At 44.0% G+C, this 15719-nt stretch overlaps 1 protein-coding gene across 3 annotated transcripts in view; it reads right to left on the bottom strand.

The window, feature by feature from the left end:
• Positions 1–15719, bottom strand: part of LOC110388750 (fibrillin-2-like) — a 128887-nt gene that overhangs the window by 55092 nt on the left and 58076 nt on the right. For all 3 annotated transcript variants that reach the window (XR_002432970.1, XM_021378308.1, XM_021378309.1), the window contains one exon: positions 2208–2333. Coding sequence is in view for 2 of the 3 variants with exons in the window: in XM_021378308.1 (XP_021233983.1) it covers positions 2208–2333 (126 nt within the window). In the remaining variant the exon portion in view is untranslated. The remainder of the gene's footprint in view (positions 1–2207; positions 2334–15719) is intronic.

Here is a 15719-nt window from a genome sequence, read left to right as displayed (position 1 = left end):
TCTCTTCTGCTCTCTCCTGATGCAGTTCTAGCAGTGGCCACATTATTTATTAACTTTCAATTTTACAAACAATTTCTCTGATTTATTTCACAGAATGTAATTCATGGGTTTAAACTCTTAAAATGAGCACTAAAACCCCCTCAACTGATGTAAACAGGGTTTGTGAAATATGGATCCCGGGGCAACAACACTTTACAGTAACTGTGAATTTTGCCAGAAAAAATACTGCCTATCCCAAAATGTGACAGCACACTAGCTCAGGGAAATGGCTACAGCATGATGCATTGAGTTTAGACACAGTTATAGTTCGCTGCAGCTAACTAAGCACTGGACTATTTTTAAATGTTGGCTTTCTAATTTTATTTAGTTTTCCTTTCTTGAAGCACTTGGTTTCAAGGAAAGTGGAGAAACGTTCTTTTGACTCATCAGTCAGCCATCACACCCCGCAGGGCTTATGGCAGGGCCTGGGAAACAGGGAGGAAAGGAATTTCATTCTTGTTAAAATCAGGTGCCCAAACAAGGTGAGTCATACGTTATACTCTATAACTTCTTTCTGCAACTGGAACATGATTAATTTTTATTACAGATTGTAGGGATATAAAAGAGCTTGGAAATTACTTTTTTTTTTCTGCATTAATTTCCAGGTCTTTCGAAAGAAAGCTGTACCTAGCACTTTCCACTGCCCTAGCAATGATCCTTGCTTTTCTTGTAACAGCTCCTCTTTATGTATCCTTGCATCCCTGCCTCTCTAAAGGCAAATTAACTTGTTGAACAGTGAGACAAACCCTGAGATTCATTTTGACTGAAGTGAGCACCCCTGCTGAGAGCAAGTAAACAGAGAGCTGATCTATTTGTTATAGAAACTGTTGTCTATTACAAAGAGAAATGGACCATCAAATATTTAGAAGGCTTGGAAAGGAATTTTGATTTGTTAAACATGCAAGATCCATTCCAGGCTCTGTAGTCTGGAGGCAAAACAGCCTGTAAGCCTGGGGAAAGCTTGCCTGGACTCAAGCCAGTTCTGGAAAGCTTTGACATAGAGCCAAAATAGAGCCAAACTGAGACCGAGTGAACGTGTATGTCTGAGCTTGTCAAGAGCCCAACCAAGTCCTTCATGTAGTCCACAGGATGAGGACTGCAAGACAGTGATTTCCATATGGCCTGGAAGTCATTTTGTTGCCAGTAACTGGATATCATGGTTGGAAGGTGGGCTATAGGATAATGTGTAAGAGCTTTCACAGCAGCTTTGTGAGCTGACAGGCTCAGCGTATGTGCTCCCAGTGCCCTGTCCCATGCTTGGGAAGCACCTCCTTCTCTTTATTGGTTATGGAAGGAAACCAGGCAGCCAGCTCAGTGCAAAGCAATTCAGTCTTGAAAGTCTGGGTTCCATGAGATGAGGCCAAGTGAGTCCTAAGCCCTATTGATTATTAGCTTAAGGCAGTAGAAATTTATGAGCCATTACCTGTGGTCTAAGCAGGAAGGAGGAGGAGATGATAGAAGTCACCATCTATTTGCATTGGTTATGCATACGTCTAGAGCAAGCTTTCCTGCTCCTTCACCTCTGCAAAGCAAGTGGATGAATGTGCAGTTGCAGGATGTTCCCAATAACTGGGCCACTCTTTGCTCCAGGAAGGCCTGTAGGCATTCTCTTGGACCTACACACTGCACCTCGTGCTGACCACAATCACACACTGTGCCTGCAAACTCAGTCACAGGGAGAGTAGTGAAGTCTCTGTCTGGCTGATAGCTAACGAGGTAGAAAACGGGTAGGAGCACAAGGATCCTTCTTTACCTGCTGTAGGGAGCCTGCTTTGGCAGGGGGGTTGGACTTGATGATCTCTGGAGGTCCCTTCCAACCCCTACAATTCTGTGATTCAAACTGACCACTGTCCTACCAAGACACCTTCCACTTCAGTCCTCCTTTCAGTGTCCCCAGCAGGACCCCCATGGAATACTTGAAGCACTGCAGTCCAAGTTAGTCTCTGTGGCTGGGAAATGGCAAAAGCCCTGGTCCACACAAACCAAGGAGGAGAGCAACAAAATCTGTGACCATGATGGACCATGGAAGCCAGACACTGCACATGTTAGAACAGAACACAAAACCCAGCATTTTCCAGCTATTGCACGAACAATGTGTCCTTTTGGAATGATTTGTAAATCACTGTTGTGATGTGAGGTCCGGGTTTCAGAGCTATTTAGCATCTTACCAATGCAGCGGGATCCATCATGGCTGGTCATGAAACCACGTGGACACGTGCACACGTAGCTGCCTGCTGTGTTGGTACACTCTCCACCATCACACACGCTGGAGATTGCGCCACACTCATCCACATCTAGAAAAGAACAAACCAACAGGGGTTATGTTTCCTGGCACACCATTTCCTACCTGCAACGTGGATCCTGGACCAGAGCTGTGATCATATAGGACAGCTGCTGCATTAAGGACTGCCATGGGATGCTCGTAACCCTTACTGGACTCTCAGCAGCGGATCACTGGAGAAAACAAGACTCCCCCAGAGAGTACTTCATAGGGCTTTATGAAGGCATCTGCCTTTCTCCACTGTCAACATACCTCTTTGGGTAGGCTGATTTAAAATGTTCAGCTCAAAGGAAGTTTACAACAGAAACACATGTCCTGGCGCATGGGGAGAGGTAATTCAGGGAATATTATGCTTTTAAAAGCACTGGACACCTACTTTATTCACTGAATTTCTCCATACAGGAAGGACTTGTTTGAATTTTAAGATAAGAATATTCAGTTGTCTGAATAAATGTGAAAAGGCTCTGTACTGTCAGTTATGCAAGGAGGAATCTGGACATGCCACTCTATGGATTCAGCTCCTCGGTCCGCAGTCCTATTTTAGGGGGAACTGATTTGTTTTTCAGAGTCCCCTGGGTATGGTGGCCTTCACTCACAAACACAGCTTCCATGTTTTACATGCAGATTTCTTTATTTTGAAACAAAGATTTCCTGTGGAGAAATTGGTTGCCCACACGGAGGTGTCTAGCATCAACTGAGATGCCCCCAAGGAGACATGCCTGCCTTCTGATTGCTCTGGAAGAATCCACCTTCTTTGGATTCTGGTTCTTGCTCCCCATGCTGTAGATGGGCACTGCCTAAAGGGTTCCTGGCCCTAGGAACTCCTGCTTGCACAGCAGTCCAGATCAGTGCCTCCATAGCTTGGGAGACTGGGATGCTATCCTGGTAAACGAGACCTGTAGCATCCAACTCACTGTTTTTGGGGACTTTGGCAAGTTCTTGTCTCAGAAACACGCTGGGTATGATGCTTCCAACCTTTGCAGGCCAAACAGCTGCAGGCAAAGGCAGGAGCTCTCCTTGAACTCTGCTTAAGACCTCTCAGACTCTCAGAGAAGCCCTTCTTGCCTGCATGTAGTACTTACTGCAGTTGAGTGCCAAGGGCACTACTGTGCCTCCAGCTCTGCCCTTAATAAAGAACTTTCTGAAAGATAATGTAATAGTCTAGCATGCAAGCCCTCTGCCTACTGAATGCCTTATGGCTATGATCTCTTACCATCACATTATTTCTGAACAAACACTTTGGTTTCACGTTGATGGCAAGCCATGGTGATGTGTTTCCACTGAGCACCAACAAGCAGAGCAGGGAGCCAGAAGGAGCTGATGTTCTACCAGGAGTTCCAACAACAAACATGGGGCAAGACTGAGACTGCCCATTTTAGGTGGAACCACCAGATTTTAGGAAGCAGAAAAGCTACAGAACTCTGCTCAGCACTTTTCCTTCAGTTTCTGTCTCTGTCTTAGGTTCTTTCTTTCTTCTTCCATCCCAGCCTTTTCAAAGCCATAAGCATGCCTTTGTTTGAACTATTTATCTAGTCATAGGGAATGTTACTGAGAGTCTTACATTGAGTCCTCAGAGACACCATGCCTAATTTTCCAAGAAAATAAAAGAAACATCATCCATATCAGAAAGTCCTGCTACACACAGTCATGTGTGGCCACCTGCCAGGTCACTATAACATAACAGCGAAGTATGTCACTGTGGATTTAAGACCATGTGTCATGGGTTTGTCTGGGGTAATTTTCTACATAGAGACATCACTTCATACATCATACACCGTATGATGCTGAGTTTAGGATCTGTGATGAAAATGCCATTGACAACACATCAGGCTGAGCAGTGCTTACAGAGTCAAGGACTTTTCTGCTTCTCATGCTGCACTGCTGGTGAGGAGGTGCACAAGAAACTGGGAGGAGGCACAGCCAGGGCAGCTGACCCAGACTGACCTAAGGGTTGTTCCATATCCACATGACAACATGCTCAGAAACAAAGGCTGAGGGGAAAAGGAGGAAGAGAAGGATGTTCAGAGCGATGGCATTTGTCTTCCCAAGAAACCATTACATGTGATGAGTTGGACTTCCCTGCAAGTGGATGGACATCTGCTTGATAATACGAATCAGTGAATGAATTTCTTGCTTTGCTCACACACACAGCTTTTGCTTTATCTTAACCCATGAGGTCTCACAGATTTACCTTTCTGATTTGCTCCTCCATCCCACTGGGGAAATGAGCAAGTAGCTGTGGGGCGCATAGCTGCCCACTGGGTTAAACCATGACACCGTGGAAAGTAAGGACATCACAGGAAGATGTAGTCAAGGCACAACAGCTGGCTTTCTGAGTCTCGATCCCCAAGCTGAGCATCTATTTTTTTGAAATCTTGCTCAGAGTTACATTCTAACCCATGCTGGCAAGATGAGATAATACAGTTTTCTGCACAGTTCTCCCAACTTTCCAGTCCAGACCAGTTCAATTAGAATTTTGAGAATATTCTTGTGGTCCTGATTTCTTATATACTATTTAAAGAGCTTCATACCCTCGTGAAAATTCTGCTTAACAACAAATGGAAAACCATTTAGAAAGGTCAAAGGTGAGGACAAGGCGCAAAGTACAAGCGCCTATGCAGGTGATATGAAGAGAAGCAGATTGTAAATTCTGTGTGCAGCTATCACCTGGGAAACAAATGGGAAAAGACTTGCAAATTAGTAGTTTTGCAATCAGCAAGCTGTTTTCAACACATTTTGGCCAAAACGTTGGTGCTGTTAAATGTATAGGGCCCAGATATGATTCTGGGGCGGCTGACTGGAATCAAGGCTGTAGATTTGGCTTTACTGCAAACTGAAATCTCTGTCAGAGTTGAGGTAGAATTAGATCCAGGCACCAATTAGCTCACTGAAAACAGTTAGTTGGTGAATGTGGTCCAGGTGATGAGTAAAAGACAGAAGGAATGTCTTCCAGAGAGACTTAAAAAAACAAAACAAAACAAAAAAAAAACCCCCAAACTCTTAGCAATTGGCAAAATAAACACTTTCTGATAAGCATCTTTATTTATTGTGTTTTAAAACTATCACACTTTCGTGAGTGGAGATATGGTTTTTTATATGCAATTTGAGTGCTGCTTAGGTCAAAGTCTGCTCCTTCAAGGAGGCTTTTCTGATGTGAACAGCAAAACAGCCTTGCACCAGCTGGTGGTGTTACCATGTGCAGAGGGTATAGTCACTACAGGGCAAAGATGAACATGCAAAAAAACAGGCAGAACATCAAAGTGCGCCGTCCCTGGAGCCTTTCAAGGCAAGCCTGGATCAGGCCCTGGGCAACCGGACGGAGCTGTGGTGTCCCTGTGCACTGAAGAGCAGTGGGACTAGATGGCCTTTAAAGGTCCCTTCCAACTCTATAGATTCTATGATTCTATGAAAGTCCTCTCATCTGGGAGTGGGAATAGAGGATGCCTTTAGATGAGGTGAACTAGCAGACTCCCATGATGAAAGCAGCATAAACACGCTGCCAGGGCAATGGGGAGTCACCAGGAAACCGCGCTGGAGGCTGGAACACCTGGCTACTGTGGGTATGTATGAGCTACAGTGATGGATCTCAGAACTGGGTGAGAAATTTCTCTAAGAAATGGGTGTGGGCTACTCAGAAGGCTACTGAGCTTCTTCCTGTCCAGTGTGAAACTGAGAAAAAAATGAGTTAGCAAGGAAATGTCTGACTGTAATCTCACAGTGCCATGCAGTGGTTAGTGATGCTAATGCAGCAGTGAAGACGTATGGGAGAAGCACAGAGCAGAAGCAGGTGGGTGATGTTACCTCTGACAGTCTATTCCTGGACATCACAGCTCTGTGTGGTGCCAGCTCTTACAACAGGGTATTAATTACATTGAGTGGTTCTGAGTCCAGGGGAATGACTCAAGCCTGGAGAAAGCTGTCTGACATTAAGGGATTTGCAGGATTCAGTTCAATATCTATCCAAGAAATTGTGGGGATGTGACTGGATCATAAAAATAAGGAACACAAAAATGATGCTGACATCACAATGCCCTACAGTCTCAAAAAGAAAAGATGAAAGTAGAAACTCAGGCTGGAATCTAGCAGATAGCTTTACAACGACAGTAATTAAACCTTCGTTTCGCTACCCAAGGAAAGTGCTAGCTCTCCAATACACAGGCTGAATTCAGCTCATCTCACTTAATATCTGTAAAAGTCAGTCTAATCTGGGCACACTCTGAGACCACCAGAAATTGACCTCCTCAGTGAGACAAGCCTTAAGAAGTGTTGCACTCCTCCCCTCTGGAGATCTCACCTTGATCATCAAAGAGGAATAATCAATTTAGACTTCAATTTCCCTGCCAGGTCCTGACATGAATCTCCAAATGAGGCCTGAATATCTCTTTCTAAAATACATCCTCTCAGTTATTAGGAAATTCTGGGTCTCCTCATATACTGCTCTGAGATTCCTTTGGCTACAGAACAGAGACTAAATTATCAGAATTATCTTTCTAGCCTTAAAAAATCAGTGTAAGAGGATGCCAGGGTGCTGGGTGGCAACAGGATTCATTGCTCCAACAGGCAAACCATACATTGTCTTCAAGCTGACAGTGCAAACCATGACGAACGTGTCTCCCTTTGAACTCCCAGGAGTTCCTGTCTGCCAGGAGCCAGGCCAGGGCAAAGCCACTGTGTGCACAGAGCCCTGCCTTCACAGCTGCAGAGGTGACACGTGACAGCTTGACAGATGTGTTGTACAAATTAAGGTGTTGTCCTAAGTAATGTACAGTTAATTAATGCCAGAAAATCCTGTGGCACTGCGTGATGCAGAGGGGCAGTGCTGCTGATCTGAGATACCCCACGTCTCTTGACAGAAAAGGCTTCCCAAACCAGCTCAGGGGATCTTAGCACCCAGAGTAATAATGCAGACATAACCAGAGGAATGCCCTGAGGCTTAGAGAGGTGAGCACGGGGCAGCCCAGCCTCCCCTTCTCTGACAGCCACCTCCAGATAGGAGCTTTTCCCATCCACCTATCACTGCAAAGCTGGATTTTTCTCTTTGTTCCTTGCCCATGTTTCCTTTCTGTCTCTTACAGAAGCAGCTGAAGCCCTATAAGGAGTTCTGCCTCCAAGTAAACAGCTCTACAACCACCAACATTCTCCAAGCAACCATCGATCCCACCTGAACATGTTTTCTTTTCCTAAGGGAAAGCACATAATCCTGTCCCAGTGGTTCACACAGGCTCTGTCAAAATTACTTCCTACACACAATCACTTAGGCTGTGCCTGAACAATTAAGGACTGGATGACTATCTTGAGAGTCAGCCTTTTCATTAGGCTGTTCACCGCGCTAATGCCATGTTTCAGGAAGCTGCTCATGCCTGTGCAACTGAGAGGTAAATACATCCATGACTGCAACATCCTTGCAAAGCTGGGCAAACCCCTGCAGAAGGCAAAGTGTTAATACAGAGGACAGACTGGAAGTGATTTCATTTCAACATTTCAGCACACTTCTGGGGCATTGCGTTTTGCCAGGCCCTGCTAAGATACTGATCAGCATTCTACTTGTTCTGTTCTTCAAATTGGAGCCTTTGATAACTCTTCTATCACACGCAAACCAAAATTAGAAACCAGACATGAATCCGAGCTTCAAAGCTGTTTTTTTCTTCACTGTTTTAAAGTTTGCTTTGCCCTTTGCAAGCTGATCTCTAAGACCTTCCTTTGGAATGGCTGCACTCAAGTCAATGTAATGAATATCAGCTTAACCTCCACAATGGTTTCAGTCCAAGGAGGAGAAGGGTTCAGTTCTCTCAGTTTGAGCACACTGGGCTGGCAGACAAGACAGTATAAACCAATGGTCACATAAACTAGAACCAAAGTGTATGCAGGCATCTGGTAATTGACTCCTCTCCCAGGTGCTCCACCATGGAATCACCAAGGTGGGAAAAGACCTCTGAGATCATTCAGTCCAACCGTCCATCTATCACCAGTATTTCCCACCAAACCATGCCCCTCAGTACAACATCTAAACGTTTCCTGAACACCTGCAGGACAGTTCAGATACATACTTTCATATGAACTTGTGTACCATGAAAAATAAGACCCTTCTTCCAGCTACTGTGGATTTCCCAGGACAGATGAATCTCCAAAGGAGAGGGATGTGGAAAATTCATCCAAGGCTCATATCTCAGTTGTGTCGGTACCAAGTAGGAGGGTTGACTGCGGGGGTTTCAAAGAACCAGTGCAGCAGGTGCTGCTGGGAACCAAACTGGGCTGGGGGGGGCATGAAACCTGATAGCACAGAGGTGACTGTCATGGAATTAGCGTTGTCCTCTGTCCTCCAGAAACACTGTCATAAACTTCATCATTGCCTCTGAAATTAGATTGCCTGCCAGGAGCCTTCTGCCCTTGCTTCCCAGGCCCTGTGACCCCACTACCACTAGCCTTTTCCTGTAGCGTGGGACAGTGATGGCCATCAGATAATTACAGTTTATTGCTCTTGCTGGACTTCTAATAAATGTAATATCTCCTGCTTCAAAAAGCTAAGTTAGAATGTTTAAAGTATAATTTTAAAATTGAAAACATTTGAATCTTAGCTTGGATTCATGTGACTTGGCAGAAATGGATTTGACATGGATGTGTACTTCTGTTCTGAAAATACAGAACGTACAGAAGTAATCTTCTATAGTATCTCTTCAAATAAATATTGGTCTTGCGCAGATTCAGCCACAGCTCTAAGAAACCCAGTACAACTGAGAACAATCTGCAATACTTCAGAAAGGTATTTAAGTCAAATTCCTTCCACCGAGTGTTAAAGGAGACAGTTGTAACTGAGCAATTTCATGGAATCACAGCACAGCCTGAGTTGGAAGGGACACAGGATTCTCAAGTCCAGCTCCTGGCTCCTCACAGCACCACCCAAACCCAAACCCTTTGGCTGAGAATGGTGTCCCAGTGCTTTTGGCTCCAGGGCACGCTGCTGCCTCAGACCCAACTTGCTCTTGACCAGAAACCACAGGTCCCTTTCTGCAGGCTGCCTTCCAGCCTCTCGTCCCTCATCTGTACACAGAGCCTGCTTTACCCAGTCCCTGGTGGAGAATCCAGCATTTGCTCTTGTTAATTCTATACAACTAGCGACTGCTCAGCCCTCTAAATTGTAAACATTTCTCTGCAAGACCTGTACACCCTCAAGGGGGTCAAGTGCTACTCCCAATTAGGCATCATTTGCAAACTTAGTACATGTTTGTATTAGTACGTTCAGATCATTCACAGTAACTTTGAAGAGAACTGGCCCTAAATTCGAGTCTTGGGGAATCCCACTAGTGACTGATGTAACCTTGCATAATAAAACCCTTCGAGCTCAATTCATTGGGCAATTGTTCACCCATTGTATTATGTACTTCTCTAGCTGTATGCTGGACATTTTGTCCACATGGATACTATGACAGATAGTAACCAAAATCTTTGTTAAAATCTGAAAAAAAACAACCCAGCATCTGCTGGCTTCTCTGGGTCATCTAGATGGGGTTGCTTTCTTTGTTGGAAAAGGAAATAAAGTTAGTTAAACAGGACTTCTCCCCGTGAACTCATGCTGGCTGTCTTTCAAGTGTTTTTTAATACGGTCCAGAATAAACCTCTCCATAATTTACCAAGCACTGAAGTGAGACTGACAGGCCTGTAATATTCAGGGTCTTTTTCCTTACTCTTCTCAAAAATTAGAAGAACATTTGCCAGTTTCCAGTCAACTGGGACCTCTTCAGTTTCCCAAGACTATTGAAAGATAACTGAGATGGGTCTCACGATGATGTCAGGCAGCTCTTTGAATATCCAGGGATGAATCCCATCAGGACTCATAGATCTATGCGCATCCAGCTGGAGCAGCAAATCCCAAACAAGTTCAGAATCAGCTGGAAGTTTATCACTGCCACAGCCATGATCCTCAGACTCTGGTTTCCAGAGATCCCAGGGCTCATCATGTGTTTACAGAGATGAAGAAGGCATTAAGCACTTCTGCTTTGTCTACGCCTCTTTTTGTCAAGTGACCATCATCGAGTAATGGACCAACATTATCTCTGGTCTTCCTTTTGCTCTCAACATAATTTTAAAAGCTCTTTTTGTTGTCCCCTGCAGTACTGGTCAGCTTTAACTCTAACTGAGCATTGGCTGCATGAATTTTCTCCCTGCAATGGCAAACAGCATCTCCGTAGTTCTCCCATGTTGCCTGACCTTGCTTCTCACGTCCATCTCATCACATATCAAGTGAGGAAGATGCGTTCTTATTTGGTTATTCAATAACTCTAATATTATAGTTTCAAAAGCACAATTTCTGCTGCCTTTTACACAGAGTAAAAGACACTGCCTCTATCCTTGCAGTTTTCTTTTATCTCTTTGATGTTCAGAGTCCCTGCAACAGACACCATGACTTGAAACTTAGAAAGACAGCAATGCAAATCTATTGAAAACACTTCCCCCACATGGGCCCCTGCAGGGAAAGAGATTTTATCACTACAGCCTACCCTGTCATTTAATAACAGGCCTGTGTTTGGTTACAATTTGCAGAACACTCAATGGGAAAGACCTTTATAAAGGGAATGCCAATAGTACTATTAGAAACAGCTATTTAAAACATCCACATATCTCTCTTGAAGTTTGTTGTGTCAGAGAGGCCAGCTGACATCAGTACTTGGAGTGTCAGTCACCCAAGAAAAAGTGTTGTGTTGGGGTAGTGGGGAGCAACAGCAACTTGCCTTCTATTCTTAAGGAAAAACAGAGTTAATTCAAAAAGTTAAACGAAACGGCAACATTTTTTTCTTTCCACTTAAAATCCTAGCTCAGATGAGATGAGTGTTAGCAACAAAATCACCAGTAAAAAAAAGCAAATGCAACACTACTTGCACATCCTGTACTTTGAGAAACTGAGCTCTGGTCTTTGTTGATGTTTCACTTCTTCCCCACCACAGCTACCTTCTTTATTATACTGAAGTGCCTCATAGTTTTGATTCATTCAGTGCTGAAGTCCTTGGGGAGCTTGACACAGTGGAGCTGACACATATGTGCACCTCTCATTAACACCCAGCTGCCAGTTCTGGCTAGGGAATTCTTTCAGCTTCAACCTGGCTACTTCATGACTTTTCCAACTTTCTGTTAAGAATTAAAGCAATATTCTTTGCACTCTGCTCTTCAGACAATGGCAGAATTCAACGTAAACGTTGATTTTGGACCTGGTCTCCCATTTGCTGGATTGGACTTGGCCCGATCATTTAATGCTGAAGATGCTGGAAGCCAAAGGCTACAGAGCTTCAGAAAGAGAGTTGCAGTCTGCAAAGCCCATCCAACCCAGGTGCCCACAGACATGCTGAAACCCCAACCTTCCCATCTGCTAAAAATACAGGAACTGATGGAGAAAACATCTCTGTGTCACGTAGCAGAGGTCATGCCTCATCAGCCCTCTTCTCGTGCAGCACACGGGACTTTCAGGCCTTCCCTTCCAAAAAGCACAAAGAAACCACAGAGGAGAGTAATGCAGCCCTCCAAACCATACCAAATCCATGGAAATGAGCTTTTAATGGATATAAACAATGAGCTCTTTTGTAGACATTTTGTAAGAAAACTGAAAACATGCTAATAAAATGGCTATCGTGTTCCATTTGGGAGGAAAATGGGCCAGCCTACCCTCTCAATTCATGGAAAATACAGGAAAACTCCCTCCAATTTTAAAACATGAATGAGATTCAACAGAGTAAAAAAAATAGAGTTTTGTCTTCATCAGAAAATTCAAAATGTTGACTGGTTGTGACAAAAAGACTACTGCAGATTAGCCCTTAGGGATTTAAGTGGCATCTAATGTGTCTCTCTACAAATGCTAAATAGAAAGGGGTGAATAAAAAGACATGAGCTTTGTAATTAAAGGGTCTATTCCTCCTTGGAAGAATCTGTCTCCTGTAGACAGAGACAACTGTCAAAAATGACCTGTCCTGGATGGATTTAAACAGAGCTTGTTGCACAAAGCATGGAAGGCCTTTCACTTCTTTGTCTGCTTTTTGTCTGTGTGCTTTACTAGATCTTGTAACTTATCTCGTTCTACAGCAATTTTGGATGTAAGACATTTATTGCTTTTGGGGCACTGGAAAGCATCTTGAGTGACATACTGGCATTACATATTTCACTGATAAAAGCGTGGGCTAGGAATGTCACGCAACAGAGGAAGTGCTATTAAGAAAAGAAGTGAAATTATTGGAAGAGAACCATTAAAATTATGGAAGGAGGCTTTATTCAGCCAGCGATTCCACCCTTGAGAACAAGTACAGGAATTGTTCCCTTAAGTATGATCTGATGGTTGCTTCCAGGGTAATTTACGATGTTACCTGGTGTATCAGCCCACCTTCCCTCTGATTTCTTAATAAAGATCTTTGTATAAGGAAGATGTGTCTGATTTCAGGTGTGATGTTTTTCTTCATTTTGCACCACTGTTTTTGGAAATGTTTTCTCATGTCCTCCACAATTGTTTTCTTCCAGAGGTGTTAAGCAGTTAGCTTGATAGATGCATGCCCTTCTTTCAGACCTCACACACTTCTAGTTGCCTGCAAACCTCAGCAGACCCTGCATTTTTCCAGTTCCTCCACCTGTCAATTTAGCAGTAAACTGACAACATCTGCCCTCCTTGCTCACCTCATACAAACACAATATAAATGCAGTCCTTTGGTTTTCCCAAAGCTGGCCTTGTCTTCAGGACTTGTTAAGAGAGCAACTTTCCCCTTCCCCACCTTCAGATCTTGCCTCTCTTCTTCCTCTCTTCACGCTCTGTTTCACGGAGTGCACATCTTTCAGAAAGTGAGCAGGCAACTCTCTGTGCCAGAAATTTCTCCTTACGTGTTTCACTGCCCTGAGCTCAGGAACTCTTGATCCCTCGACCTCCCTCAGAATACAATGGCCAAAAGCATAAAATAAGTCACTATCTGAAACTGTCACAAGAGATGAGCTGCAGAAATAACTCAAGAACTGAGCAACCCTCTATTTGGGGGACATATAGGTTCAAATCCAAACTTGATGCTGCGTGCATGTTTTCTTGTTTTGCAGATACAACACTTTCCTTATGCGCCTGACCAAAAATTAATCCAGTGTCTCCAGCAGCGGCCTTGCAGCTTTCTGAGGTGCCTGGGAAATCAAGGCCTGAGCTGGGCTGTGTTATCAGCATAGTGGATTTTGCATAAGAAAAGCATCTTTACTCTTTAGGGATTCAGAAACTGAAAATAGAGCCTTGACTCCAGGTGCCATTTGCACTGAGAGATAAGTATCAATATGGGAAACTAACAACATTATCTCTACTCCAGTGTCCTCCCACTAATAAACAGCCCAAAGAAGATTAGTGTTACATGCTGCCATGTTGATGAGGGACACATCATTAGTCAGCAAACACAGTGTCACAGGCTCTGACCTTTGGCTCAAACACAATCCCATCTGCTGACTTCACTCCCCAGGAGGAATCTTCTAAGTAGAAAACACAGACTCCTGGGAACTAGGGAAGAATTTAACAGAGATATTTAATCTAGTTTTAATATTTCCTGGTTGCTTGGCTTGGATGAAGAATCTGAAAACAAGTGGAAACCATCTCCTCTTCTTAAGCAAGATGGTCTCAGTGCAAACTGAGAATTCACTGTTTTCACCAGCTGCAAAATAAGTACAGATTCAAAAAGAGAACTCCTACAGCTTTGAGGTTTTATTTTTGGAGCACACCTGGATAAAGAGCATATCTTCTTCCGGTTAAGGTCATTATCTTGATTTAAAACTTTGGTCCAGTGTTGCTTGGACAATTACAGCAGTACTGGCATTTCAGGAGATCAGGAATGAGGTGCTCTATCTGCTCTAACAAGTAAGTTGCTCCTGACATATCAAAGCTTCCAGGAAATTCTTTGAGACAGGGTCTAGCTTCTTTTGTAGATTGGGTGGGATGGGATGGGATAGTTCAGTTGCAAGGAATCTGCAACAATCGTCAAGTCTAACTGCCTGACAATTTCAGGGCTAATCAAAAGTATACGAGTGAAGGCATTATCCAAATGTCCCTTGAAAGCTGACAGGCACAGGGCACTAGCCGCCTCTCTAGGAAGCCTGTGTCAGTGTTTAATCACCTTCACGGTTAAGAAACACTTCCTAATGTCCAGTCTGAACCTCTCCTGGCACAGCCTTGTGTCATTCCCTCCATCCTAAATAACAATTTCATACAGCGTTAGCATCAGATAAACCCCTGACAAGATGCCAGTTCTCTGTTCTCCTATTCACATATTTTCAGTGACTCACATGAAGCACGTGGAGCAGTGACAGCCCAGACAAAGGTATCCTCTTCTTCTGACTTCATGGCTGGGACATGTTGGTGATTCATGTCTGGGAAACAAGCCCTCAAAAACAAACTCAACCCTGTCAGTTTAGAGCATCCTTCATGTTTATGTCACTCTCATAGAAAGATCCGTAAGTCAAGAGGTTATGCCAAAGCCAAGCACCACTCTTTTGGTGGTCTCTCTAGCAACTGAGGAAAGATAAGCTATGGAACAGACATTGTAGATGCTGGAGATATCTCTTTTTATAGCTGTTCAGGAAGGAGAGTGAAAGGAAGCTGTTTATGGCTGCATCACGCTGCTTTTGCAGGCGTTCTGGGAAGTGAGGACCCATGCAGAGGCCCCTCGCATCTGGTTGACAGATTCAGACAATGGATTGTTTTTAATCTTGGTGTATAGAAAATTCCAGCTAAACTGATTTCATATGTGCTTTGTCTGGTCCGTAGCCAGCATGGGTGAGGCAGACCAAGGCAATAAGAACAATTTTTCTGCATACTAAAGTTGGGCCCATGGTTCTAGTATAGTCCAGCCTTGGCTCACTGACTAGTCAAACTGCATGGGACATAATTTGATATGGGGAACTGGTATGCTGCCTGAGATCTGTGTTAAAGGACTGTTTTGGATTCTGCCATTTCCAAGTCCACGGGTGCAGGAGAGCTGCAAGAAACCCTCCTGTTCAAGCTTTAGAAAGTCTCATGGCATCCTGCCAACAAAAATCCACCGACACAGATGTTTTCTCGACATAAAAGACTGTCCAGCCCCCACGGAAGATTAACCTCTCTAGCTGTGTGTCTCACTTTGGAAAAGTTTTTCGGAAGGGCTGAACCCAGGTCACATGGCATGCGTTGACACAAACAGCGCTAGAATTATACTAGCAAGGAAAATGTCTGGATTGCAGGAGAGTGGGGATATGGGAACAGTCACTTGGAAACAGAGATTTTTTTTCCCCCCCCCTGAGAAATGACTCTTAGGAGGAGCCCCACAGGAAACGTGTGCTACAAACCCACAGTATTAGGAAGGTGGGTTTTTGGCATGCTGACTGCTTCTAATAGTTGCCTACAGCTCTGCCACTGTAAATAACTTTGCCACCT

Source organism: Numida meleagris, chromosome 27 (genome assembly GCF_002078875.1).
Source record: "Numida meleagris isolate 19003 breed g44 Domestic line chromosome 27, NumMel1.0, whole genome shotgun sequence".
Lineage (NCBI taxonomy): Eukaryota > Metazoa > Chordata > Aves > Galliformes > Numididae > Numida > Numida meleagris.
This window is presented reverse-complemented; position numbering and strand designations above follow the sequence as displayed.